This window comes from Gavia stellata, chromosome 7 (genome assembly GCF_030936135.1).
Source record: "Gavia stellata isolate bGavSte3 chromosome 7, bGavSte3.hap2, whole genome shotgun sequence".
Lineage (NCBI taxonomy): Eukaryota > Metazoa > Chordata > Aves > Gaviiformes > Gaviidae > Gavia > Gavia stellata.
In genome coordinates this window covers 35753927-35781841 of record NC_082600.1, presented here as the reverse complement: position 1 = coordinate 35781841, position 27915 = coordinate 35753927, and the positions used below count along the sequence as shown (strand labels likewise).

The following is a 27915-nucleotide window of genomic DNA, read 5'->3' as shown; positions in this document are numbered from 1 at the left end:
GACTTCACTAAAACTGAAATAAATCTGTTGCATTTTTGCTTTGACAAACTTCAGTTAGTGTTGAAAATCATCAGTACAAGTCAAAGAAAAAGGGTAATTGTCAACAGTTGTCAGATCATCTTGGGGAAGATCTATTTATTTGGTACTGTTTTTCTAGAGTTTCTTTTTTAAGTGGGGAAAAAAAAAAAGAAGAAAAAAGGACAACTCTTCCATAGACTTGAATGATGCCTGCTCTTGCAAACTATTGAAGCCAAACATCAGCTCACAGAATTTCTTTAGGGGTTCTGAACAGGTGAGTGTTTGACTTACTGTAGCAGAAGTACAGATTACAAGATTTCCTCACCTAACTAAAATATCACAAACAGCAGTAGTCAAAGTTTTCAAGCACAGGAATGAATGCATGGGGGGGGGGGGGGGCGGGGAGAGAGGGAAGAAAGAAAAAAAATTAAATCTTTAGCACCTCATTTTTAAGATGGTTTAGATGTTTCGACAATGCACATTTGGGGAATTCTTGTGTAGCACACACACGAAAAATATTTTTTTCTGAATGTAAGTTTGGTATCAGGCAGCAATGCAGAATGGAGCACAGTAACTACTGAAGTTTCTATGGCATATTTTCCCTGTTTGAATTGAAGTATTTACTGTCATATGACAGTGAGTTCTTAGAGAAAAAATGCTTGTGACGTCCTTGCATATATAGATGCATTTATCATCATTATATTGGGACTTTATTATTATTATTATTTATTTTCCACACCTTATTTGTAGCATTGGGAATTAGGGCCTGCAACTGTGTGGAGCAAATAAGTTATTATTTAATCACAGCCACATTTATAAACAATTTTAGTACTCAAAGCACTTAAATGCACATTTTTTTGTCCCTTAGCATAGCTAAAGATTTGTTGGTCATTTGGTTTTTTTGGTTTTTAAAATTCTTTTCTTGTCACACATAGGAGGTCTTCTTTCTTCCTACAAGTAAGTGCTGTTCAATACCACCATAGCCTTAGAGACTGATTCCTATTACAGATACTTTTCAAGTAGGAAAGATACCATGTTCACCCTGGTACCACACACCATAAAATATGTTACCATACACGACATGATACCATCTCACGTATGAGGAAAAACCCCAGGGAGCAGTGCCAGCCAACAGATTTTACTAGATCACAGCCTAAGCACTAGCAAAAAAAAAAAAAACCAACAACTTCTCTTACAGAGTACAGGAAAAGTAAGCACAATGAAAGTATGTATTGCTATTGTCTTAAGTCTAGAAATATATGTTAATACAGCATATCAAAAGAGCATCCAGTCCCCTTCCTTCCCTCAAAAAACAAGCATCGCTGAAGATTATTCCTGCTGAATACCAAGACTGGTTAGAAGACACACCTAACGAAGTATTAGAAAGTATAAAAACAAAATGTTGTGAATATGTTTACATCTTACTGAATTTGGAATATTTGTACCACATTAGTCACCAATAATTAAATAAATACTTCACAATTAGAAGTGCTTTCAGAAAGAGGAATGAGTATTTTCAAGGGAGAGAAAGGAGGAACAAATTTTGTATTTTCAGGGACCATTTAATTTTTGTTTACAACCAATTCCAGCTATTCAGTAACTGTGCTAGTTAAAATTTGCTTGCTAAATGTTGTTGCACATTAGAACAGAGAAGAAAAAGACAAAGATAGTTCCTTTTTAATATCTCCATAAAGAAACTGGGATCCTCAACAACATGGCAACTCCCAGCCATCTTTGAAATTCTTTTAAGGAAACTGCAACATGTTCCAATCGAGAAAGAGGAACAGGATGGAGAAAGCAGACATTTAAACATTAGCCCACCACTATTTAAGACAACATACACTGTATGCCGTATCAGTTACTTTTTTTGAATCAGGGGAGTAAAAACCAAAAAAGACAAAAGTATTTCTTCTGTCTCCTTTTTAGACTTGTGTCAATATTCTGAAAAGTATTTTTTGTTTCTGGTGTTTGTCCCATCAAGTCATCACCAATGCATACAACTTCTCCAGATACACGCAAGAATGGGTAAATAACAAAGAAAAATGCCAGTGTTTAGCCTAAAAACCCAAGGAATGCCCTCAGCTTTAATCCTGTGACTTCCGATCCCGTCAAGATATATTCCTTTCAAGAAACGTCTCTACTTTTGAAACATACACTGACATCCTCACTGCCATTTTAACACTTCAAGAACATTAAATTTTAAATGAACAAGGGAAACACTCGTCATTTTTTAATTCAAATATTATTGCTGGCTCCAGTTATGCTGAAACGTTCAGAAAGCATTTTTCTGCAATACCACAGTAATCAAGGAATGTTGCTAAGGTGAACCTTTTTTAAAAAAAATAAAAAAAACCCCAAAATCCTGACTCCCAGATTACGTAACTTGCAAATTCAGTTTCACCTTCAAAATAGTGCCGCGTAACATAAAGCCAAAGAGACAGCAAGAAGCAGTTCATAAGACTGGAAAAGCCTCCCCAGGACTCTATAAAGAACCATTCCCCCAAAAGAAAATACATCAGAATTGCAATGATTTCATATAATCAACTGGTTTAGAAGATGCTTTCTTTAAAAAAAAAGTAATCTTTTTACAAATTCCTTATGTTAAGGGCTGAAGAATTCCAAAGTCTATATATGCCCTAAATAGCAGAAAGAAAATTAGCCTGCTGAAAAGTGTTAAAATCCTCCCAGAACTAATAAAACCAAACTAGATGGCTTTACCTTCTGCAATACGATTTCATGTTCATCTTTCAGTATTTGGGCTTGTAATACAAGGAGTCCTGAAGCACAAATGATGTATAAACAGTATTTTCATAAATATTGAAGGAAGACATGAACATATCAAGTATGTTATTTTAAAAATTTAGTTCAGCTTTACTTTTTCAAATCAACACTTGAGGATGTTTGTAACATCATAATCTAGAGGCTGTTAAGTACACAGCATTAGTATACACTCCGTGTTTCTTTAATTTATGATCTCTTGAATTAAATTATCTAGGAAAATGAGTATAAGATTACCTATATTTATATAGCAAAACAATTAGCATGTGACAGTCTGAATCTGTAAAAATACAGCATGTAAAAACAACTCTGAATATAATTCAAGAGCCCAAGCATTCCCTGAAAAAGAAAAAGGCCACCTGCAATCCAAATTAAACAAGGCAATAAAGCACTAGTCCTACTTTTCAATAGCAGCAGCTCAGACTCCATCTTAAGCCTGTCATCATTCATCCCTACTGAATGGGGACTACAGAACGTAACAATTATTCTGTTTCACCTAACACTGAAATTCAGTAGCATTTCTAGACAGCAAGAAAATCTGCCACCAAACCAAGAATTTGGTACAGTGCTTGCTGACCTGCCTGCTTTGACATTGTTATGTTAAATTGCATGAACAGCAAATTGACCCACGAGTCCACAAATCCTACTAATTCCTTCATTTAAAAACTGATAGCATTTGTGAACACCACATTGTGTTCATGCTGACCGCACTGATTGCAAAACACCACTGAGGGGAAAAAAAAAAATTATCTGGAGGTATAGAAATACTCTCATTTAACTAATACCTAACTGACAAACAACAGTAACATCATTACAAGAGCAATGTAAAAATCACCAGCGAAGATTCATCTGTGGCAATCAGAATTTTCTAAGTCTGCCTTCCATATGTTCATGACTGACAAGAAACCTCGTAGTCCTTAATGCAGCTTTGTAATTAATCTTGCCCACCACCACTGAGAATTGAACATTATTAACTGAGGTCACACTCTAGGCTCCGCAAATATTTATATCTTACTCCACAAAATGAAGTATTATAAACAAAGAATAATGCTCAATTACCAGAATATTCCTGGTAGCCACAATGAGACAAAAAGCATTGCAAAGTACCCATATTCGCCCTTAAATGCCAAGAGAATTGTTAATGAAAACAAGGCCATTGATGTCATCAGTTATACTGATAAAATTGAACACAGTGAACTTTTAATATATGGTGAATTTCAATTTGTAGATCTGCCCTATTTTCACAAACGGTTTATTTGGCATTTCAATCATATTACCCAATCATTTAAAGTGATACGCTTGTGCTATGTGCAAAATCAACCAAAGAGGAACGATGACTCTGGCCTCGCCAAAAACACTGTCAAAAGAAGCAAATGAAACCGAGAAGAGAAATACTTCTCTTATTTTTCTTCTGATATTCTAATAACCAAAGTAAAAAAAAAAAAAATCTATTCTTTGAGAAAAAGCACTGTTTACAGTGCTTTGTAAGGTTATACACATTTAGCTCTAAAGCAACACTGAATTAACTCAAACCAAATACTGTATGTGAGCTTTCCTTTCTCATTTTAAGTAAAGATTAGTAGTCTTCCAGGTGTTCTCTTAGGTTGCACTAACAACAAAGCCTCCTCCACTCTATGAATGTATAATTAAGGATCACCTTACTGTACTTTGTTAAGATAATGAAATAGTGTATTCACGAGCAGTGAACATCACCATTTTAACATCGGTAACCACAAAACAGTTACATCAAACAAATATATTGTCTGCTTCAGGGATCCTTCATTGCTAAGTTTCACTCGATTCTATTTGTTGAAAGATTTCAAAATATTTAAAATCAAAGTTCATACACTGACCTCTGAACAGTTCATGCCACATTAAAAACATTTATCTGTTATTCTGATATTTCAGAGGTCTCTTCAGCCACGGCACAGGTTAAGGAGAAATGACGATAGCTAATCTGCCATAAAATTCTCAAAGTAAACAGACAAAAATGAACTGCATTGCTGATTTGTATCAATTTAGTTGTCTTCACCGATACCTGTATTTCACAATAGGCAACATTTTCAGATGTCTCATTAGGTATGACTGACTTCCTTCTACACTATGGTGATATCTCACAGACTAAGACAGTATTTTTCAATAAAATGTAAATTACCCAAAACGGATTAACATCCTGCCTTGAAAACCCGTTCATAATAATGAATTCGATTTTCAGTATTTTGGGTTTGAGTCAGTATTTCTGGAGGGGAAAATACTTCAACGTTTTCTGAATAAAACTCTTCCCTGCTTAGATGTTCGACGGTACAGCGAGAAGGCGCTTCCGAACTAATGCTCCTTTGTGGGAAACGGACAAACACAAGCCATAAAAACAACTCCCCTCCCCCCCCATCTTTACAGTAACTTCCCATGCTCGCAGCCATAAGCCCTCTTTCTGCTGCCCTCTCTGATAAACCTGCCGGCCTGGCTGCCTCTCCCCTCCCATGCAGGTCTGGGCTGCGAGGCTGCTGAATGCAGACACTGTACTGCACTGTGAATGGACAGCCAGGTATTTTATGAATGGAGCGGATCACGTGCTCCCAGCACCTCCCCGAGCTGATATTTCCCACATAACTGTGTCAACAAGCAGCCAACAGCACATATTAATACAGCAGGTCCCGGAGACCTTCCCCCGCCAGCCGCTGGCTGCGGGCTGGTCCTGAGCACAGGAGCAGCAGCTCCGGGCACTCTGCGTGGCAGGTTTTGCCGCAGGTCAGCGGCGATGACAGCAATTTTTTTTTTTGTTATTTTTTTTTTTATGAATGGAGATTGTGGTATGCAAATGAGAGCGATTCACAAAAAAGGAAACATGGCGGCGGCCCCGGCTCCCGGCCCCGCGGGCGCCGCAGCCGCTCCCGCCCGGCCCGGCCCGCTCCGCTCCGCGCCGCGGCCGGCAGCGCGGATCTCCCCGGGCTCCGCTCCCCTGCGGGGCCTCGCCGGCGCTGCTCCTCGGGGATCAAAACGCCGCATTTCGGGGAGCGCACGGGGCGGTGCGCAGGCTTTGCTCCGAGGAAGGCGGTGAAATGGGGGATCCGTCTTCCCTGCGGAGGAGACGCGCCCGCACCCTGCCAGCCGGGCAGCTCTTCATCCCCCTGCCGCTACCTGCAACACAATGGGCGCCGCGCTCCCTCCTCCCCACCGCCATGGCCGCGGCCGGCACCCGCATCATTCATAAAATCGCCCTGAGCCCACACCGACATCGCAAACCGTAACGCTAAAGCTCGGAGACCGCAGCGATCAACCTTAAACTGCCTGGTAACAGAAAAAGTTTCAAAATACTTCATATTTGCTTCTCAATGCCGTCAAGAAGTCGGATGTTTCCTGACAAATATTTATCTCCTCCGACTGAAAATGTATTTCCAAGACAGATTACACGCAGAGGGATACAGCCGCGCACACACATTCTCCTCTGGCTTTCTTCCAAACCGGTCACATTAAAAATATTAAGAGAACCTTGAACTATCCCCTTCCTCTTTGAAAAAAAAAAGAAAAAAAAAAAAAAGGAGTCCCAAGTGCTCATTAAAAGGAAAAAAAAAAAAAAGGCTTTAGGGTAGGTTTAAGCTGTATTTACACTGACTGACTCATCCAATTAAAATTCAGGAGCAGTTTCCTGCAGGATGAAGCTCCCACACACTAGTTTCCATGTGAAATATCTACAAGTAATAGGATATTATCAGAGGTGGTACGTGCCGATACCTCCCCGGGCACTCAAAACCCATCCTCCCCCTCCAAGACACCCTCGTTACCTGCACCGTTTTCTACCGGACTTTAATTAAACCACGTTCTTCTGGCCGCTGGCTCGCAGCCCTTCGAAGCCAAGCTCCTTCACAAAGAGGGAGCTTCTGGGCTCCCATGTACGCGAGCAGAAATGCGCAGAAGGCGCACGGGGAGGCCAGGACACGTACGTGCGCGGGCAGAGGCCCCCGCGGGGCGCGGGGCCGGGGGACGCGCCGAGCCCCCGCCCCAGCCCGATCCCGGGGCGGAGGGGAGAGCCGCCGCCGCGGCGGAGGGGGAACGGCCGCTTACTCGTTGTTAGAAGTCGCCGTCTCTTCGCTCATTTTCTCCTCACCGCGGTCCGACAGGGAGACGGAGCAGCACCGACGCAGCCAGGGCGCAGCCAGAACTCACCAGAAACTTCACCATTGTTACCCCCCCGGCCTGCCGCCCCGGCCAGGGCACGGGCAGTGTTGTGAAGCGAGGGACAGGGAGGGGAAAGGGGAGGGAGCGATCTTTATCCTGGAAACACGGAATCCTGTTGTCCGGCGCTGGAGCGTATTTCCCCCTGTCTTTAGAGACGATGATGATGATGAAGGTAGTGGTGGAAACAGCTGCAACAACCACAGATCTTCTGCTCTTGAGCTGCTCCCGGTTAAAGGGGAAAAGAGTGGTGGAGACGAGGGAGGGCTCCCCGCCGCAAAAAGCTGCACCGCACCGTCCTCCCGCTGCAGCTCATCTCCCGCTGCAGCCGCCTTCGCTGCTGCTGCTGCTGCCCCCCTCCTCCTCCTCCTCCTCCCGCTGCTGCTGCTCGGCCGCCTCCCGCGCCCAGCCGGGGCAGGCGGCGGCAGAAATTCCTCCAGACACGGGAGCTGCCACAGGCCGGGGCAGGCGTGGGGGGGAAGGGGGAAAGGGGGGCAGAGCGGCTCGGCTGGGCAATCCCACCCCCTCCAAGGCGACGCCGAGCACTGCGGAGGGAGGACGAGCCGGCCCAAGGAGAAGGCTGGTGACGGGGGGAGGGAGGCGTTTTAAACCAGCCTGGGGGTGGGAAGGGGGGGGCCGGAGGAGAGAGAGGATGCGTCACGGCTGTTTGTGTGAGGAGAGGAGCGCGGAGGGAGGGGAAGAGGAGCTGCCAGGGCGAGAGGGGAGCCCCCGGCCGCAGGACGAGGGGGAGAGGAGGGAGAAAGCCCGCGGGGAAGTTCAGCGGCAGCGCTCCCTGCCCGGCAGCAACTCCATTAGCGGCGGTCGCCGCCTCGGCTCCTCGCAGCCGCCTCCGCCCCCTCCTCACAGGAAAACTGGGCGGAAGCGTTGACTTCAAGCTCCTTCCGCCGCCACAGCTTGATCCAAAATAACCACGGGGGAAAGGGAGGAGGGAGAAGAGGGAAGAAAGTAATCCCCCTGACCCGCCGCCCGCCGCCGGACGGGCCCGCGCCGCCGCCGCCCTCCCCGCGGCGCCCGGCGGCTGCCCTGCGCTCGAGTTTCCTGAAAGTAGTTCCCGCTCTCCCTTCCCGCCCCCGCGGCGCTGCCTCACGCGCTTCGCGAGGAGCCGCCGCCGCACACGCACGCACGGCGCCGCGGAGGGATACGCGAGCTGCGCCGGCGGCGCTCTCCTTCCTGCTGCGAGGGCGCGGGGCAGGGAGCGCGCGGGGCTCCGCGGGAGCCGCTCCCGCCCCGGGCCCCCAGGCCGAGGCGGGGGCGCAGCGCCAGCGCGGCCGGCGGGCCTTGCTCGGCGCGAGGCTGCGCAGACCCCCGGGCCGCCGCCGTGGGCCGGGGTGTGGCGGGAGCGGGCCGCGGCTGGAGAGGGGGCCCGGCCCGGCGGCGGCCTGCAGCGGCCGGGGGGCTCGGGGCGGGCGCGGCTGAGCGCTGGCGGGTTTCCATGGGGCCGCGCCCGGGCGCCTGCGGGCTGCGTTTCCACTCTTCTACTTTTTTGAGCCGAAGTGAATGAAAACGCTACGTGTGCGGCAGCCTCTGGGGAGCGCGGGGGGCTGGTGGAGCGGGACTCCCCGTGTCCCGTTCCCGGTAGCCGGCACTGGTGTCGCCTCCCTCACAGCCCGCCCTTGGCCTCCGTGCTCAACAGAACCGCCGGTAAAGAGGATGGACTGGCGAGCCAAGAAACGCGGTCGCGTTAACCTGGATCGGCTCCGCTTCAATGAGGGCACGCGAGGCTGTCGCCAGCACACCGCCTCTGGAGATGCGGTGCACGGCTTACCTTCTCCCTTGGGAAGGGGAGCCCGCGTGTAATTAGTTCCTTAACTCTAAATCTGGGAGCGGATCTGAGTGGGTGACGGCACGGGAGGGTGCACGAAGCCCTGACTTGGCCTCTCTCTCTAAACGCACACTGAGATGGAAGCGTTTGTAGTTGATCCAGGTGGTCACTGAAATCAAAAAGCAGCAGCAACCGAACCCAAATCCCTTTTCAGGAACTTAGCGTGGTAAACGTGCTGCGTGGTTTGATGGAAAAGTGGAGCAGTGCTGCAAACCCTGAGGAGTCAAAAATCATGAGTCAGACCATCAAGTAAATTAGATTATAATAAAAGATTATATTGTGGTTTTGTCTGTCGGTTGGATTTTGAGTTCTTCCTGCTTAGTCTTTGCGTGCGTGCTTGCCAACTGATACATCCCATTGTCCAGAATTGATGGAGTAAAATATTGCGGTGCTACTGTAAGAGACATCACTTCCCCAATGCATGTTTGTTAGCCCAGCTTCTTGTGTACTTCCTCACTTTTTCACAGCTGCTGTCCAAGAGCCTTCTCTGTCAGCTCTAATCCCATTTCAGTTTTTCCTGTAACTGCGGGATTTCTTCCCAATTGTGGTGGTGTCATAGGAGCAGCAATGCGCTGTTCTCTCTTCCTGTTTGACGAAGATGGGGCGAGCTCCCTTGGCGGTAATAACATGTCTGATTCCCACACTACCGTTGGTTGGCTGCTTTTCCCAAGGAAAGGAGAGACTGGAACATGGGAAATCAGGAGAAGGAGTTTTCACCGTTTACAAGGGAACCTGGAGTGCCTCACATCATTTTAGGCCAGACTACAAACTTGCAGCATCTGTTTGAATGCACGGAAGCAGAGCAGTATTGCATTTATCAAGAGCAGAATTCTTCCTTTTCACCTAAAGATTAAAGAACAATTTGTCTATGGGTCTCAATGATGTCCAAAGATTTTTCTTGAAGACTTTTCCTTTTTGTATGTGATTGAAAACTATAAGAAAATGTTGCAGCAACGAAAAAGCATATACAGTTTCAGTCAGGTTTTTATTTTGGGGGGTGGTTAGTTAAAGCGTTTTAAACATAGATCTATTTTTATCTCATATAACAGGCAAGAAAAGGCACGTTTTGTTTCTAGATAGTTTATATTCGTTGCAATATTACTATGGATTGAAATTCCGTGTTTCTATAAAAGGGTTCTACCATAAGCATAATGGAACAATTATAGTAAACTGCTGTCACGCTCTCTCTGACAAAGGGCCTATAACACATGTTTCAAGCAGCACAAATCTCAAACCTGCTGTAGTAATGCTTGCTTCCTTATCCGGGAGGCTTTTGGAGGAAAATTTCCAATTCTTTTGTAAAAACTTTTTTTTTTTTCCTAAAAGGGTACACTAAAAAATGTTATTCATGGCACAACCTCATCCAAATACTAGAAATATATTGGAAACCAAGTTTTGTACAATTTTACAACTCGCATGAATCAAATTGAGTATCTGAATCATAGGACACCCCCCTCCCATGTGTTTTGAAACTCAGCTGTGGGGACATAATTATTCTATTCAGCAATGAGGATCCTTTCAGAGAACTTCCTGTCTTGTGACTGCCAGATATTGTGACTTCCTGCTAATTTAATTTTCATTTTCTACTGGCTTCAAAGTTGAAGTATTTAACATTCTGTAAGCTAACAGTTTATTAAGATAATTTGATTAATATGAACCTTTACAGGAACGCTGAGGAATTGGCTCATTTTGTCAGGTGGAGGTATAGCTCTAGTCAGATGTACCTGAAGAAAGAGACATGATGATGACAAGAAAGAGCATTATCTGATTTTTTTTTTTTATTCCTTAAATATATTATTCATTAAATATATTTAATGTTAAAATGCTTTTCGCCATGGCAATTCAATAAAATGAACCATTTTGTAATATACCACAAACAATGTCAAATCATTTCAGTCTCCTTAAGGTTTTCATGAGTGTCTTTATTAAGAATCAAATGTATATTCAGTTGTCAGCTGAAAATGTGAGACTCATCCTGCGAATTTTCATTGTCTGCATGGAAGAGGTAAGGGGAGAAGGGCCCACCACTTCTTCCTGTGGTGGTTCTTTGACTTCTGCAAGTAGTCTCATGCTGCAGTATGTGTAGCAGAGGTCCTGCAAGCAGTTTCTCTCCCTTCATCCGAATGTCATAAAGAGGACAGAAAATCTGCACTGGTCTGTGTCTTGCTTTTGAGATGGTGTTTGTTTGTGTACCTCTGCCCGGGTTGGAAAGATTGGAGAACAAAGTCCTGGAGTATTGGCATCCTTTTGCGGAGCATAAAATGGTTTCAGGGCTTTCCAGGTTCATTTTTTTTCTTTTTTTTTTTTTTTTTTTGAGCAGAAATAGATGATCAGGTGTTTTCCATGTAAATGGCTTATTTCAGAAGTATGTGTGAGCCCTGCCTGTGCAAACAAAGGCAGAAGCGGGCTCGGCATGGGTGACACCATTCAGAAACCTCGGACAAATGACGACTTCATGTCCCAAGCAGCACATGTTTTGGGGTCTTGCCTTTCTTTGTACATTCTGTGCCTCTTTGCTTTCTGTTTTTACAGACTTCACAATTTAAGTGTCCTGAGTTGAAATCTGGCCTTCCTCTATACGATCTGGAAAAGATAACTCTAAAAATGAAAGCTTCTAGTACTTTTCACTAGAGCTGCTGAGGTGTACTCACTCTTTGGTGTCGGTACAGGGATGATTCCTTAGATAGAGACAAGATATGCCCAGTACGGAATGCGATAAATGTGGTTAAAAATCACGATTTTTTACATTGCTTTTGATGTTTTCCTAAATCCATTGCCTACTTTAGTTGCACTTTACAAAAACTAATTTATACCTCAATGCCATTGCTCTGCTGTAACATTTTGATAGCTGCGGTCCTCTGAGGTGCAAATATTCTCTGCCCTTGCTTGCAGAGACCCTTTTAAATGAGAAATGGAGAAATGGGGAGGCAACAATTACTGCTAAAGGAAAATGAAGACAACGTATGTAATTGGGAAACCATGTAACACATGAGAAATCTATGTAAGCAAAATAATAATCTGTATTCTGAATTTCTGTATTTTGTAATTTTCACACATGTATGTGTCCCACACTCGTCAGCTTTTGTCCTTCTGTGACTAACACTAGTCTTAACAATGCTCAGTTAACCAGCAGTAATTATGATGAGGCAGCAGTCTGCTCTATGTTACAAAATATATTTACTTGACTAAGTGGGACTAAAGCATTTCTCATATCCATACTGCTACTGAATGTAGAGGCAGCGTACATTTGGCCGAATATGTTTAGTTGCCATTCTTTGAAATGGTTATGCTTATGTCTGTGAATGTCTCTGATGAAAGAGCTGGTCAGGAGTGGCTGTGGAGTGTAGCAGGACTCCGAGTCTGCAGCAGAAGTATTATGTGTAGAAGATGTGTTAGGGGGTTAGGTGGTATAATTCTGATCAGCATGGCATTCACATCTTAAAATCCATAATAGGATCAGTGGAAGTTAAGTAATGCCATCCAGATTAGTCGGTCATTGTAGAACTTAAGTGACCAATTCTTAGTTGAGGTTTTATCTCCTAAATATAAAAGTTTTGAATTCTGCCTCCACAAAACACAGTGATGCTTATATTCATATGCAGATGCTAATGATAAATCTAAAAAAAATGGAGGTCGGATGGCTGTTCTGCCATTTTGAGGAAAATTATTAGAGGTCATTTGGAAATTTCTTTTGTAGTAGCTTTCATTGAGAATCCTAGTGTGAGTTAAACACTGGGTGGTCATTACACACATCTTAATAAGGATTTAGCTCAACTGAGCTGATTAAATATATATTAATATTTCAGCAAAGTCAGATTTTGTTAAGTTCTAACCAGGAATCCCATTATTGCATACAGGATAAAAAAGTTGTTTGTTCTACTTGATGCTTGCTTGATGCAAAAAATGTTTTCCAGCAAGATACAAAATGATGTTAGAGTCAAATCCTTATCAATTCCAATGTATTTGAGATGGATCTAATTCATTGGAATATCAGAGTTTCATAAATTATTCCAGTTACTGATTTGTAATAACCTAGAACTATTTCTACTAGAAAGAAAAATGCTAGCAATTGCTGCTACGTGTTGGAAGAATGGAGGCCCAGGTGGGAGTATGGGGGGGACATCTTGTGTGTTTTCAGGTGTATCAGCTGTTGTACCGCTGATGTGGCTGATGTGCACAGCAATCGCAGTGATCTGTGGTATCAGTTGTTTAGTAACTTTATTCTATCCTTTTTGAGCATGCTCACAGGATGTTTTGGGATAAGCATATGTTTGATTTTTGTGATACCTTATACGCCTTAAGGTTTGGCCAGCTAGGGCAGCATTGCCACTGAAAGAAGCAGCCTCACGTTCCTCCTGCTCTGCTCCCTTCCCTATCTTGCACCTTAGGTGGCCCAAATATTTGTGTGTTGAGCAATGAACTCCACTGGGAAATTCACCCAGATTAAAACTAGTGTGAGAAATAAAAACTGATTAGTCTTTTAGTATTTCCAGTTAACCATACAACTGGAGAAACACCCATGCTCACCCAGGAATGGATAACATGGAGGGGAGAGCAAGAAAAGGGTGGCAGTGCAAAACTGCTTTTTATGGAGGCAGTGGTGATTTGTGCCAACCTAAAGTGTGGCTTGGTAAAATACTGCAAAATTTGGGTAAATAAAAGGAAGAAAACAGACAATCTAAGTACACTGAAAATGACTGCAATCTCATTTGTTTGCTAATGGTTATGTTAAGAAGTAAACACTCTGTGAAGAGCACGCAAAAATCTTACTTAGAATCTCATTCTAAATTTAATATAATCTTTCTTTTATATATAATATTATATATAAAAATACATATAACTGTTATATATATAATATTTTAATATAATATTTCTTTTTTCCGACTTTTTGGCCTGTTATTATCTCTAGTCACCTAGAAAATTAGGCTCCAGGATCCTCCAAAGGGAAAGTCCCAAATGGATTCAGAAATTGCAGTGGTGCCTGCTGGCCAGCAACTGGGGACAGATTCATTGCAGTCATTTCAGTCTATATAAAATAGGAACCGGAGACACATTTCTGTTCCATATGCAGAAATGTGTTGTCTAGGGGAAACTGTGGTCTAATGTGCCGAACACAGAATGACACATCAGCAGTTCTGGTTCTCCTCCCAGTCCTGCCACCCCTGTGTTGTGCGATCTTTGGCAATTCATTTAAAAATCTGCGGGGTACGGCATGATTGAACAAGAGCTTGCAATGTAGTTGAAGAGATTTCGGCTGAGATGCTGTGGTCAATTGTATGCAGACTTTTAATTCATCTCAGGCCACAGCTGGGAGATTAGTTTCAACCTACCACTGCAAGGAGTTAAAGCAAACGTGTTTCTTTTGCAGTAAAATGAACAAGGAGCATTTACAGAACTGTTTAGTATGTTCAGCCATGAGGAAGTAGGTTCCTACCTCACTCAACTTCCATGGGAGGACAATTCTTACTCCACCCTGATTTCTCTTGCTTCTAGCAATGAGAATGGAAATATCCACTATATTTTTAAAGGTGCCTCAGAGATTCAAATGGATACATAACTCTTTCAAGCTTTTCCATTCCAATAGAATCAGAAAGTAATCAGAAATGGATATGCGAGGTCTGAATAGAGTGTTAACTCAAGCACAAATGAATGTTGCATGTAGTCTACACTTTAGAAAGTAGACTCTGCGGTACCAGGATTGCAAAGAGAGAACTTGCCTTGCACCACTTCAGGCGCCCAGTTACTCCAATGTCTTCTTCCACCATGCTTATTATTGCCATTTTATTGAAATTGTTTAATTTAAAAGAATGTTAAAACTTGAGACTTTCCGCATTGTGCTTGTTTCTTTTCCTACAAATGGGCTTGTGCCACAAATCAGTGTGACAACTAAGCTGTGTGTGCCATTATTTCTAGGAGCCACACGGAGTTGTGCTAAATTAACTAACGGCATGATTATACCATCAAACAAATTCAATTAAATTGTTATATGTGCATGCTGCCTCTTGTAGAAAAGCTTTGACTCAGGGAAGGAGAGCAAAAATTTAAAGCAGCGATATAAACTAATTTAAAAATCAAGCATCCAGTATCAAAGGTTTTTTGGTATTTATACTGTGTGTTTCCATTTCTCCTTCTTTACTACAAAGCAAATTCATCTTTTTATTTAAAAAATCACTTGCTTTTAAGTAATGGAGATTATGAATATTATTTTAGAACTATAGTGTACTTCATATCTGGCCTATTTTTAATTCCAATTGCCTAAGACATTTTTCTTTTGCCCAAGAAGTTCTTCAAGCAAAAAGTCCTCTTGCTTACTTCTCCAGTTCAAGCTCATCATGTGTAACCCTAGAAACTCACTGCTTCTAGTTATCAGCACTTGGACTAGGATGTAGCTCTGGTTTAGTGACTAGCTTAGACCAGACACCCAACTCTTAGATGGCTAAACGAACCCTACTTACTAGCGCTTTCTATACTTTAAAAAATGATCAGTCTAGCAAATTGGTATGATACTCTAGGGTCTCTCAGATCCTGAATTGCTTTGATGTCTCTCAGCTGAGAAATAAACAAGGTCTTGATTAGCAGTGTTTATTAAAAGCCCTGTGGCACTTTTTGCCCGAGCTGACTCTAGATGGGTAATCACATCCGCGGTTACATAATGAAGATAAACATTTCACGGCATTATAAACTCTCCTGCTGTGAGGCATAAGCCACCCACCAACTGCCTGATTTTAGGAAGAACCCTCTCTATTACATAAGTGTTCAGTATGGGGGTTTCTTGCACCTGCCTCTGAAGCATCTGGTACTTGTCACCTTCAAAAACAGGATTGGAGACTCGATGGACAACTAAACTGAGCCAATCTGGCAATTTTTATGTAACTGAAGGCTCGCTGTGACAGGAGAACGTGTCATAGTTCTCGCTGATGTATCTGCCGAGTTCCCAGGGCTATTTAAAATGTGTATTGTATGTTCTTCCTTAAAAGTTCATTTTTAAGCTGCTTGATACAAGGTAATGTTGTAGGAATCGCTATACAAATGTGCAAACGAGTGGGACTGTATTCATATGTGTGATTGTGGGTGACTTTTAAGTACATTTCTGTTCATGAAGAAGAAATGAATTGCTAGCAGAGAAAGTGGGAGTACTATTACATAAGTTGGAGCTATCCAGGATATCTTTAACTCGTTCTCATGTGCTTTGTGCATTTTTCCTTTCTACGCAGAAAGTGCAGAACAGGTGTACTATTTAACATCGGATGTATCTCACCCTAGATTCAACTCTGCCCTACAGTGTTTAGCTAATGTGGACTCCTGATTGCTCTCACAAGCAGATCACACAAATGCTACCAAAATGCTGGTGAAAGAATTTACACAAGAGATCTGTATCAGGGGATTTTATCATTTATAGGAAGAAAAATTTTAGATACCTTCTACTGAAGTAACATCTTTGATTTCGAAGCAATCTTCAAATCCTAGATAGGAAACCTGTTCTTTGTCATGAGAATGTATTAGGCTCTGGGATCGTAAATGGTCATGTTTAAATCAAAGTATTTTCTTTCTAGCCCATATTTAAATCTCACTGATGTTTCTGAGAATTAAGCACATGCACAAAGCTAAGCGCATTCTTGACTATTTTGTGGCTTTAGGATAGTGTAACTTGCTGCCTGTATTAAAACACATCTAAGCATTTCCCAAACAAAAGTCTTGTAGTGCACAGCAACACAGTGAAACATTTTATTGTGGGACATTAACAATACCATATCTAATTGAAATGTAATGCTCTTTAAATAAGAAATTGGTAGCATTAGGTGCGGTATACATGTTCTTTGGTAATGATATTTAATATTTTAAACATCGGATTAATCTGAAGCTCTCCAACCAATAGACTTTGTGAAAAGCTGTCCAAACATTTTCATCCATCGCTGTGGGTCCCAAATGTATTGCTCTTTGTCTTTTTCCTGGTTGCACTGATTGCAACTGTCACTGAGTCACACAGCTTGCTTTGGGCCTGCAGCCAAGTGGATTACAACAACAACTTGTGAACCATAAAAAGGTAGTCTCAGATCTCAAAGAGAGCTGAATTATAAAGAAAAAGGACACACTAAATCAATCTGAAAAAGAGTGGACTCAAAAAGTAGTTTTGCATCGTTTTCACTTCTTTCTCAAGAAAGAAATTATTTATCAATGGTGAAATTAATTCTCTTCAGACATTACAGGCAGCTACAAATGAAAAAGATGTTAAAGCTGTCTGTAGTCTATCAGATGTTAAGGCAGTACGTGTTAGTGCAAAGATCACAGACACAGGTTTAGGAGCAAATGCACTGAAATAATTTCTTAGTTACTTTCAGTGTTATTTATTTCTCAGTAAAATGACTGCTCACCAGCTATCTAGGAATATTTGACATCTCCAGGGTGTAAACAATAAAACTAACAAATTTCTTTATACAGCAACATTTACACGGATGATCTTTATACAGTGGATGGTAAACATACCAAGTAGGAAAGAACTAAACTGTTGTCTTTTGGGGGGCCCTGGAAAGCACTATTATTAAAAATAATATCACACCCTTTTTGGATGACTGACTAAAAAGTTTTCTCCCTATCTTCCACAGCACAGCATGGCTCACATAAATCACTTGGGGAAAAAAATACTTGGGTTCACAATGTTTTAACCCATATATTTCAATTGCATGAATTCAATGGGGGTTAGGTATATAGATAACTTTTAAAGCTTTCAGTCCATCTGGTGAAACACCAATTTAAAAACGAAGTTTTGCATTAGATAAACTAAAAGTATTCTATAAAGTAATGAGGAGCAAGACATTAATTTGATGTATGTGGCTCCACTGACAGGAGCACCTATGTTATATAATTTTTCTTCTGTAGTGACCAAACTTTGTGTTAGAATAACCCAACTTGTTTCTCCTCTATACTCACAGTGGGAAGCTGATCTCTGTCTTCATTCCCTAATTAGGAGAAAACATCCTAATTTCCAGCCTGAATTTATTCATGATCAGATTATGCCCTCGTGTTCTCATGACAACACTGTCTGCTAGCTTGAATAGTTATTTTCCCCCTTGATATATTTATACTCCGTCATGATATCGGTCCCCATGCTCTAGATGAACCAGACCACGATCTTCCATTTTCTTCTCATATGCCAGGCTCTTAATTTCTAAGACCAGTTGAATAGCCCATCTCTGCAACTACTTTAGCTTGAAATCATCCTTCTTGAACATGAAACACAGGAATTGTGCAGAATAGATCATAAGAGGTATTGCCAGGGCTCTGCACTAATGGTATTAATCCTTCCATGACTCTGATGTAGCCTGTGAATGCATTTCTTTTTTTCTTTGGTTATAGCAGATTGGTAGCTCAAATAGTTTTGTATCCAGTTAATGTATACACGTCATTCTCCTCTTGAGTTGTATCTAGCTGAGGACCTCAGATTTTATAGTAAAACTTTTGTTCTTAGTTTCTAAATGCTTGATTTTGGCCTTTGAATTTCACTTCATTTCTGTTACTCCCGTCCTCAGTTATCCAGTTTTTCTAGTGCAATATCCTCCTCTGTTGTGATCACTTTGCTTTGTCAGTCCATCTCATAACCACAGATGTTTTCTGTGATATCTACATCCATCCAGATTCAAGTAAGACTGATCCCAAGAGCAGTGTCTGAGGAACAGTCCTAGCTGCCTCCCTCCAGCTTGATGCTTTGCTTTCAACGTTGGATGAGAAAAATCTGCACTTTGTAAGGTGACATGGAGACAATCGCTCCTGCATGTATTTTAAATGAGATTTTAAGATGCATTTAGGATTAATCAGGTTAACTGATTTTTTTGTCAAAGAAATTCGATTCCTCATTCAAGGCCTTAAAGCTATTTTGGTCCATCAAAGTTCCCCCTGCTCCCTCAGACTGCTAACATTTGCAGGCAATTCACTAGTTTATATGACAGCATTTTAACAACTTCAGAACAATTAAGAGCAAATAAACAATATTAATATTCAGATTAAATATAAAGAAGTATAATCTAATTTTGATGCTTCATTTGATTTAGAATTTAGATTAGAAGGCATCAGAAAACCTACAGCTTGTCTACCCTTTCATCCAAGTTTGAATAAAAACTATGAAAGTAAAACTAAAAGCCTTTGTGACAAGGAAGGTCGTCAGGTTCATTCAGATCCAGAAATTCAAATACACCTTGGAACAGTAAGGCAGAAACCACACTTACTGTTTCAGTTGAATCTGCAAATCACGAAGCTGCATCAGAATTAGCAACAATTTATATAATTCTTTATAGTTTCAGTATACAAGGCAAGACATAAAGACTAAACTAACACCTACTATCTGCTTTCTCTCATTTCTTAGATTGTAAACTGTTTGAGGTAGGGCTAGTTTTAAGATTATTCTGTTTCCATAGTGCTTAGAAAAATGGGCTCTTATTCTTAGTTGGCATTATTGTAGGAAACACCATTTCTGAAGAAGTATGGACAAAACCTGCCCTGTTGTCAATGAATCGTGGATAATAGTAATGCTTTACCAATATCCTCTTAGCCTCCACATTCTGTAAAGATTTAAAAAAAAAAATGTTCCACTGTAAATGACAAAGTACATGTATTTGCTGTACAAAGAGCAGTGTTCAGTTAATGTAATGACTAAATCCAATTCACAAATATACAAAAAATATTGTCAGGTTTTAGAAACTATTTTTAATTCTTTCCATCATACACACAAGCTGCAACATGTATGATATGACATTCCTACATCTCTGATCTCTGTAAGAGGAGAAGGGAATTTTAAACCTATTCTTGATTTTCTGAGATTGATTAAAGTGCTTCAGCACAGCTGAATCATGCAGGTGTAAATTGTCTGTGTGTGGGAGGAAGAGACAGAAATGCTTCTCTTCAGCCTCATCTGACTTACACTACAGCAAGCAGCCTTTTCTCCTTTACGGAATGTGTGGTAGTCAAGAAGCACCCTGCTCCTCTTGTGATCTGGGGTACTGACAGAGTGTTTCCAGTTATTCCTTCTAGATGGGAAATGCAGACAAGTACAATGCTGAACACATGGTTGGAAATGTGCTTTGGGTTTTTGGTGGAATTCTTCCATCACTAAATCAATCTTCTAAAAGTCTGTGAAGTGCCCTTGTTTTTAAGCTGTCTTTCATACACACACACACACTCAGACACACATGCGTGTATAGCCATGCACACATATACATGTGTGTGCACAGATATGCATACATATGCGTGAACACATATCTCAGTTGTTTCTGAAAAATGAAGTGTTTATAAATTAATAAACCTTTTCAGCTATTTTTCTTCCACGATATTATACCTACTTGGCAGGCTTTGATGCTGCTGGTGTCAGAGTGTCTACAGGGCTCAAAGATTTGGGATTTGTTGCACTAGCCATTGAATGTGCACACAGAGAAGAATAATCTAATAAAGAGTGGAAGTCCAATAGTGTTTGCAGGCAGAAATGGCAGGCACCTATAACTATTATCCATTCATTGCCTGGAGATGGATAGGGAGACTAGACTGTAAGTGAGGCACCTAGATCATTGGCCTGAAGATATGTGTTGTATATTTTTTCTGTCTGTGATTTGCCCAAGGTTGTGCTGAGTCTCTGTGGTAAGAGCATGAATTGATTCCAGATCTCTTGATTTCAGTCTAATATGTTAACCACGCATTATTCTCCTACTGTTACTAGAAAATACATACCTGAAAATGCTGTGTATCTGAGGTTGCTGGGAACTGTTATTTGGCTTGACTGGCTATCAATCAATTTAGAACAATAAGAGTGGGCATACTAAAAGTGGATTGGTAACGCATTTTGGGAAATTAAGAAATTTTAAAAGCCCCAAGAAAGAATCAAAGAGCAAAACTTTCTTGGAAGTCAATGGAGAGTGCAGCTGATTGATTGACATATATTTGATAGAGAACTCAAATCCACCTAGTGTGCAAGAGCAATTGTTAATGTAAGAGCAAACAACCTTTGTTTTTTCAGCCACTTGACTAGAAAGAAACTTGCTGCTCACAGGACATAGACTATATGGAGAGCTGCAAAGAGTCATCCAGTGGAAAATACATTTTGAGGATGTTCTTTGGACCCTTGGCTTTATTTAGATTCCTGTCAATGAAGTCTCGAGAGATCATCTCTTTGCTGATATGCCCTCCTGAATGAATGTAGTAATTACCTCTATTAAAATAGCAAATACCATCTGAGCAGCAGTCCTGTAACCACAGTTCAGGTTTCAAAACAGAAAAATAAAGTGCATTTATCTTCAGGAATGAAGAGGAGTCAAGCAACACAGTCATTCAGCACATAGGTCTTTTATGTACCCTGTTCTCCCAAAACCATCAGAAAGATTTTGCTGTGGTGTGTTTCACGGTGTTAATGGACTGATAGGAAAAATGGTGTTTGTTAAAAAGTTTTTTAAAGTCCAGGAATAGACAAACTGGGACAAAGACATAGTAGAAAGAATCAAGGAGGGCATTTTTCTTGGTCTGGTGCTAAATCTCTTAGTATTTACAAGCTTTCAAAGATCAGCTGCTGTATTTTGCAGTGGAGAACTTGGATACAATACCTAGCAATAAGGTTTTGCTGGTTTTTGTTAGTTTAGCATTTATGTAGTTAACATTGACTGTAACAGCTAACTTGGACTTTCAGGCAATAATTGTGTATGGTCTACTATTCCTGGATGTGTTTTCAAGTGCTATGTCGTATGAATCCTACTGGCAGGAATTTTCTGTCCTCCACTGTATTACTTTTCTAACAAACGTTACAAATATTCAAACCGCCACATATGCATATGTTTACACGTACATTTTCAATTTTGCTTTTAGAAATGTTACTGTGTTTTGTATGGCTTACAAAAGGTTTGGGGTCAAATTTCTGCCTGTTGTGAGAATGTAAAATTATATTACTGAAGAAACACTAGCTTATGGCAGCCACAAGTGTATATGAAATGTAAAGAAAACATATTCTTCTAGATTAGAGAAAATATGCTCTTTGATATCTTCTTCTGCCAACCCAGCAGTGCAAGAGACATTTCCAGAGGAAAGACATTGTTACTGGGAATATATAGTTTTGCAATAATTTGATAACAAAACACTCTCTTGATCTCATGATATAGTTATAAGCTAAGGCAGCCCTGAAGCAATCTGACTTTGGGACTGACAACTTCAGGACTTGGGGAAAGTAAAAGGAGCAGCCTCTTGGCACCACTAATTCTCTGAACATTTCAACTGCATTCAGCTAGGTTCAGCTAGATCAGGGTGTTTGTCCTTTCATCTTTCCACAACTCTTTTTCCTTCCTACAATAATGTCAATGCTGTTGGGTTTTTTTTTATTTTCCACTACTAATAGAGTCATAATCAATGGCATTCAGGATTGGTGAGCAGCTGACATTTGCTTTGGGGTTACCCCAAATTGTCAGACCATTACTATCTCCTATGTTGGCCATGACCATATTTCACTGCTTATATATATGCTAGCTACTGTATAGTGATTACTTATATTAAATGAAACACATGGAAGACGCTTTGCCAGCATCTTAATGAATCTTCTGAGAATGATTCTTTTGTGGTTCAAGCTGCCTTGCTGTAGCTCCCAGATCTTTCATTTTCAAATCTACCACTTAAGTTTTCCACAGACTTTTGTCATTTGCTTACAGATAAGGCGAAGAAATGGGAAGTATGAGAGTTGGTGCATGCTGTTGCTTTCCAAATCCCACAAAGATTCTTCAAACACTGTAGACCACAGCAATGTCTTAGGCAATTCAAGCTATTGTAAATGAAAAAAAATCAGATGCAAAAAATGCTGATGGAAGATTATATACATTTATGATTAAAATGCTCTCGTGGGATACAGAAACACACAATATATGCTGCTCTCAAATTACTCACAGGATTGCTGTAAGAAGTCATCCTGCTATTCTTAGAAACAGTTCAGAGAACATTTATTTTGCTGTACGATCACAAATAAATCCTACTTCATCTCAAAACCTGCAGAGGCTCAGAAGCCCTTTCTGTGCCACCTTCGGATTGATCAGGATACCCCATTCCATGATTTTGGATGAATCACTGAATCTTTTTGAGCACGATTGTTACTATCACATAACTACCACCCAGATAATAGAAATGATGCTATCTCTTCTTGTTGCTGACTGAATAATCACCAGCTGGAAAAAGCAGTAGCTGATATCAGGCAGTACACAAAAAGCAGGAGAGTTAATATTCATCAGTGAATGTGATGAAGAACTGAGCTGGAGTATTTTTCTCTAGCTTCAAATAATTCTATTTATTTTTAATACTACATTTTTAACATGAGACTGAATAAGTGTATAGTTACTCATGTGGAGACTCTTTACATAAACCCTGGTTCTCGGGCTGCACCTTACAAAGTCTGATCAGCATTTAAAGTAAAATCCCCTTCCTGATCAGCTTGTCTGCAAAAAATATTTTAAGAAGAGATCCCCTGTACAGGATATGACTTCTTCTATTTGTATCCACTTGAAAGCTCTCTTTCTAGATTTCAAAACTGTCCCTGACTTGGCTTCACACTTTTCTGATTTCATATTCTGTTCTTCCCATCCCATCCATTTCCCAATTTTAGATTTTTCTCTCTTTTCTTTTTCTGCCCTTTTCTTTTGTGAATCATTCTTCCATGTGTACTACACATCCTTTCTTACAAACAAATGTGGCCGGTAACTCTTACATGGAAACTAGAATTGGTGAAAATCATAGTAACGCTCCTGAAAAAGCTACAAAATTTTGATGTTTTCATAACGGTTTCACTGAAGATCTTAATTTTGACTTTAGACACACTTCCTTCGCAATATATTAGTGATTTAGCATATTGAGTATGATATATAAATCTCTTAGGTTTTGTAATGCAAAAATACATGAATAAACAAGTTCCTAACAACCAGAAAGAGGAATTATATCTTCACAGAGAACAGAAATGTCCACTAAGACTGGCAGGTACACTAATGATCCCTTAGACTTCCATCAGACTATTTGCATGAGGAAGCCTTCCCTAGTAAAGCCATGCAATCATACAGTGCAGAATATTCCTATGAGGCATCTGCCTGGGGTTTATTTCACCACTTCCATGTTGTGCTATTTTGGCATGACCATCATTAGGCTTTTGAGGTCTGAAACAACCCTACAATAAAACACTATTTTTTTAGTATAGTTATAAAACACTCACAGCATGAAGTCCGTCACTGCCTCCTCATACACCACAAGTTAGGAAATGGTGTGGGATAGCATTTGCCTGTTGCTATTTTCTTAACGTCATTTGTATTTTTTTCCCCAGGTATTTTTTTTTCATCTACAGTCCTTGTATTTTCCATAGAGGAGGGTTAGCTACCAGAAACCAAAACACAAAAACCTATTAAAGATAAATGAAAAAGAGACAAAAAAAAGAGAAGTCTGAGGAGACCAGTGCTATGTTCTGCGAGAAGTCGGCAGTGAAACACACTGATAAAAAGTAACGTGTGCCCATTCTTCTTCCTCTTGTTTGAAATGCAGTATTAGATGCTATCTGAGATTAGAAAACACACAAAACCAAATCTACATATGCAACTAATTTAAGCAAAGGGATGGGAGGGGTGACTAGGACAGATCAAATGCCACAACCATACTTTGCCGCAAGAAAAAGTGTGGAGCTGAGAGTGGAGCGGGTAAAAAATTTCATCCATATGGTCTAATTAATGATATTCAATGCCTTTGTCATCTGCCAAGCACAGGGAGATGCAACTGGAAGTATGTTGTTCTGGCTGAACTTTCTGATGGTTGCTTCCCCCATATTTCTGTTTAGAGTGATAAATCATCAAGGACTACTGCGTAACAATGTTTTCTTCTTACTCAAGGAAAGGCTGTGCCTCCAGTCCCCTCCAATTATAGCTTAATATTGAGTCTATGGAGAGAAGGACAATAGAGCATGGGGTGTTTCTTACTGTGCAGGATGGTCTGCTTGCCTGTGGCACTGAGAGGGGTACTTCAAGCAACATAATTTTTCTTTTGATCCTGGCAAAGATTCAATAGTAAAACCACATTGTTCTTGCGAGAGCCCTTGGGTCGGGGCTCAGCTTCCTGCCAACGGGACACATCCATGAGACTGTGCTGAGCTTGCCCAGGGGAAATGGTAGTTCCCGCGTTTAGGGAACTGGGCCAGGCAAGCTCTAGGAAATCGACCTTGCAGTTACGGAGAGACTGATGAGATATTTCCCCACTGACCATAACTGTTTACAGTATCCCAAATTCTCTTGGATTATAAAATAAGGATTGTGAAACACAGGAGCAGACCCCTTGATGCAGTTCCCCTGGGAGCAGGAAGGAAAAGTGAGCAGGGGGTACGAAACAACCCAGAATTCATGTTTTTAGCTTTCAAATAGTGCTTAAATAGTTGATACCATTGCAATTAGTTCTCATGAGCTATAACTTCAGCTTGGGAGTCAGGCAGCATGGAGACATTGCCGGCAGTCTATTCTTTGGGATTCAGTTTGGCACAAGAGTGCAGGACAGAGCACAGCACAGGTCAGCTGCTCTGTGAGCAGCACAGTGTTCATCCTCCAGGTTGTCTCATTGTTCTGGTGCTTTATCACATCTGCGTGGGACATGTTTTTCCCCACTGTGAGAAATAAATTTAACTCGCAGTACTCTTATTACTCAAATGGGGTGAGGCATACATGTTTAATATCAGCACTGGCATTTTTGGAAAGCTTTGTAGATTATGTTTCCTGCTGTGTTCAAAATTCTCATCTGCTCAATAAAGCAGTTTCTACCCCTGTCCACCCCCCCAGGCAATCACAATTGCCAATTTTTAAATGAAAATACTTCAGCTCTTTTGAGCTTCTTCCTCTTAGAAAAGGCATAGCTAGTGCCAGTACTAATAAGCAGATTTAGTGCCAAGCTTCTGCTTGGTTCAGTCACACATTTTAATCAAACTTTCAGAATTGAGTAAAGCATTAAGCACACTTCTTCCACTATTCATTTTTTAGTGAATTATTCAGTAAGCATAAAGCAATAATTGACTACTGTATGTTGTGACAGATAGCCTCCCCCTTCACTAAGCCACAAGTATGAATATTGAAGGAGCCATCTAATTCAGACTCAGGTTGTTAATGTATTCTTATATAGAATTTTTTTCAGATGGGCCAATAGCTGACATCTCCACTTATGGGCAAGAACGCTTTAATCCACAAAAGGATTAAACATCCAACTGATGTTTACATGAATTTTACCAACAAATTCAACAAGATCGAGATTAGCTCTCAAGCAAACCATTGGAAATCTAAGCAAATGCAGTTTTACTACCCAGATTTTTATCACTTCCGTGTTACTGCTTGCAGATAAATTCAAGTTCATGAAAGGGCAAGTATCTGTCATTTAGCCCTCTAAGAAAGGTGCTTGTATAGAAGCTGCAATTTACACCTCCTTACTTCAGTAAAAACGATATGAATAGCTCTGATCAGTGCAGGGAGCTATATTGTGCTCTAGAGCAGTCTAACCAATCGCTAATTTTAATTTCCAAATCAAAGCTGTTTCTTAGACATTCAAGAACAAATCTATATGCGTGCAAAAGTCTAATTTTTAAAGGAACTCAAATAACTTAGAAATAACTCTGCTTACTAGGAAAATAAGCAAACCCCAAGCCATGAAAACCTGAAGTAACAAATGTGTTCCCAGGCTGAAAGTATTCTAAGTTTGTAGGGAAATTTAAATATTGTCTGTAATTTCATGCAAAGTGGTTGAAGTATTACCATTATAGTTCCGAATGTTTGCCCTTCCTTTGCATGAATGTAATGAGAGTCAGACCCACGCTGATCAGAATAATTAAATCATATGGTGATAATACAGCGAATAAACATTACAAAGAAAATAATATAATTTGTTTCATTAATTCTGCATGGCATATTCTCTGGCTAAGTATGTCAATGAAATGCGTAACACCTTATCATGCAAATATTACACATGTTAAATGATCTGAAACCTGATCATTTAATTAACAATTATCTTGCTGTATAAAAAGCTTTAACTACATTTGAGTATATTAAAATATACAGTAAAGATTTCCTAAGTTTTAAATCCACATTTCGTGCAGCAATCAGGGAATAACTCTGCTTGTGTGTCATATTATTATCCTGGAACTTCTGCTTCCTAGCAAAGATCAGTCAGATTGGTTGTACTGTTAAGACTGAAGTGTTACAAATTTAGGGATCCATTTGTGGATTGGATATTTGTGCATATTTACCAGTTTTCATCTTACTGTATGCGTGTGTATCTGTACACACACACACATGTATATACACACTAGAAGACAGAGAAAAATGTTGTAAGTAAGTAGCTTGTAATTAAGTAACTTGATAGGACACCTGCATGCAAAGAGAATGTTACCTTAAGGACAATGCAAAAGCTTTATCTATAGCTTTGCCATAATGGAGGAGGCTGTGTTAACTGTGTATTTTTTACAATGAGGATAGGAATGTTCAAATAAGTCCCCTTAAGGTAGATTTAGACAAGCTCATTGAAGGAGTTCGTGTGCTGTAGAGAGTTTATGCTCACTATTAACCTGAATTAGCCTATTTTTAGTGCTGAGGAAAAGAGAATTGATGTAATTGTATCAAGTTTGGAATAGCAGCTCTCCCCACTTAGGCACAGGTAATAAAGCACCACTGAAGGTAGCACAGTTGCCAGGGGTCTCAGGAAGTGCGTAGTTTTGGTTAAAGAATGGAAAATAGGTTAACTGATTTTATTCATGAATTAAAACAATTTCAGGCCGGTAATACATCAAAAAAGCAAAAGCCGTTTCAGAGTACCAACAGCCATATTTTATAACTGAACACAAATATATTTGTGACCAATTATGTATTTCTGAAATGGAGCTTTACAATCACATTGCCCCACAAGAAAAGAAATACAGAGAGAAAAGTTTTTCTTACTCCGAGACCTGTCAGAGCCTCCAGCTTAGTCACTCTTCTTTCCTAAAGAGCAGCATCTGGCTGCTGATGTGTTTAGCACTTACCTTAACATTATTTATAAGAGTTCAGGAAACACATCCTACAAAAACTGCTGCTCATAACAGGCTTAGTTCTAAATAAAAA

General features: G+C 40.7%; 1 protein-coding gene across 1 annotated transcript in view; it reads right to left on the bottom strand.

Moving 5' to 3' along the window:
* The window catches only part of SPRED1 (sprouty related EVH1 domain containing 1), a 60115-nt gene extending 52865 nt beyond the window's left edge, over positions 1 to 7250 (bottom strand). The window contains exon 1 of the mRNA XM_059819589.1: positions 6859 to 7250. Coding sequence (XP_059675572.1) covers positions 6859 to 6890 — 32 coding nt within the window. The 5' untranslated portion in view covers positions 6891 to 7250. The remainder of the gene's footprint in view (positions 1 to 6858) is intronic.
* Positions 7251 to 27915: the final 20665 nt, after the last annotated feature.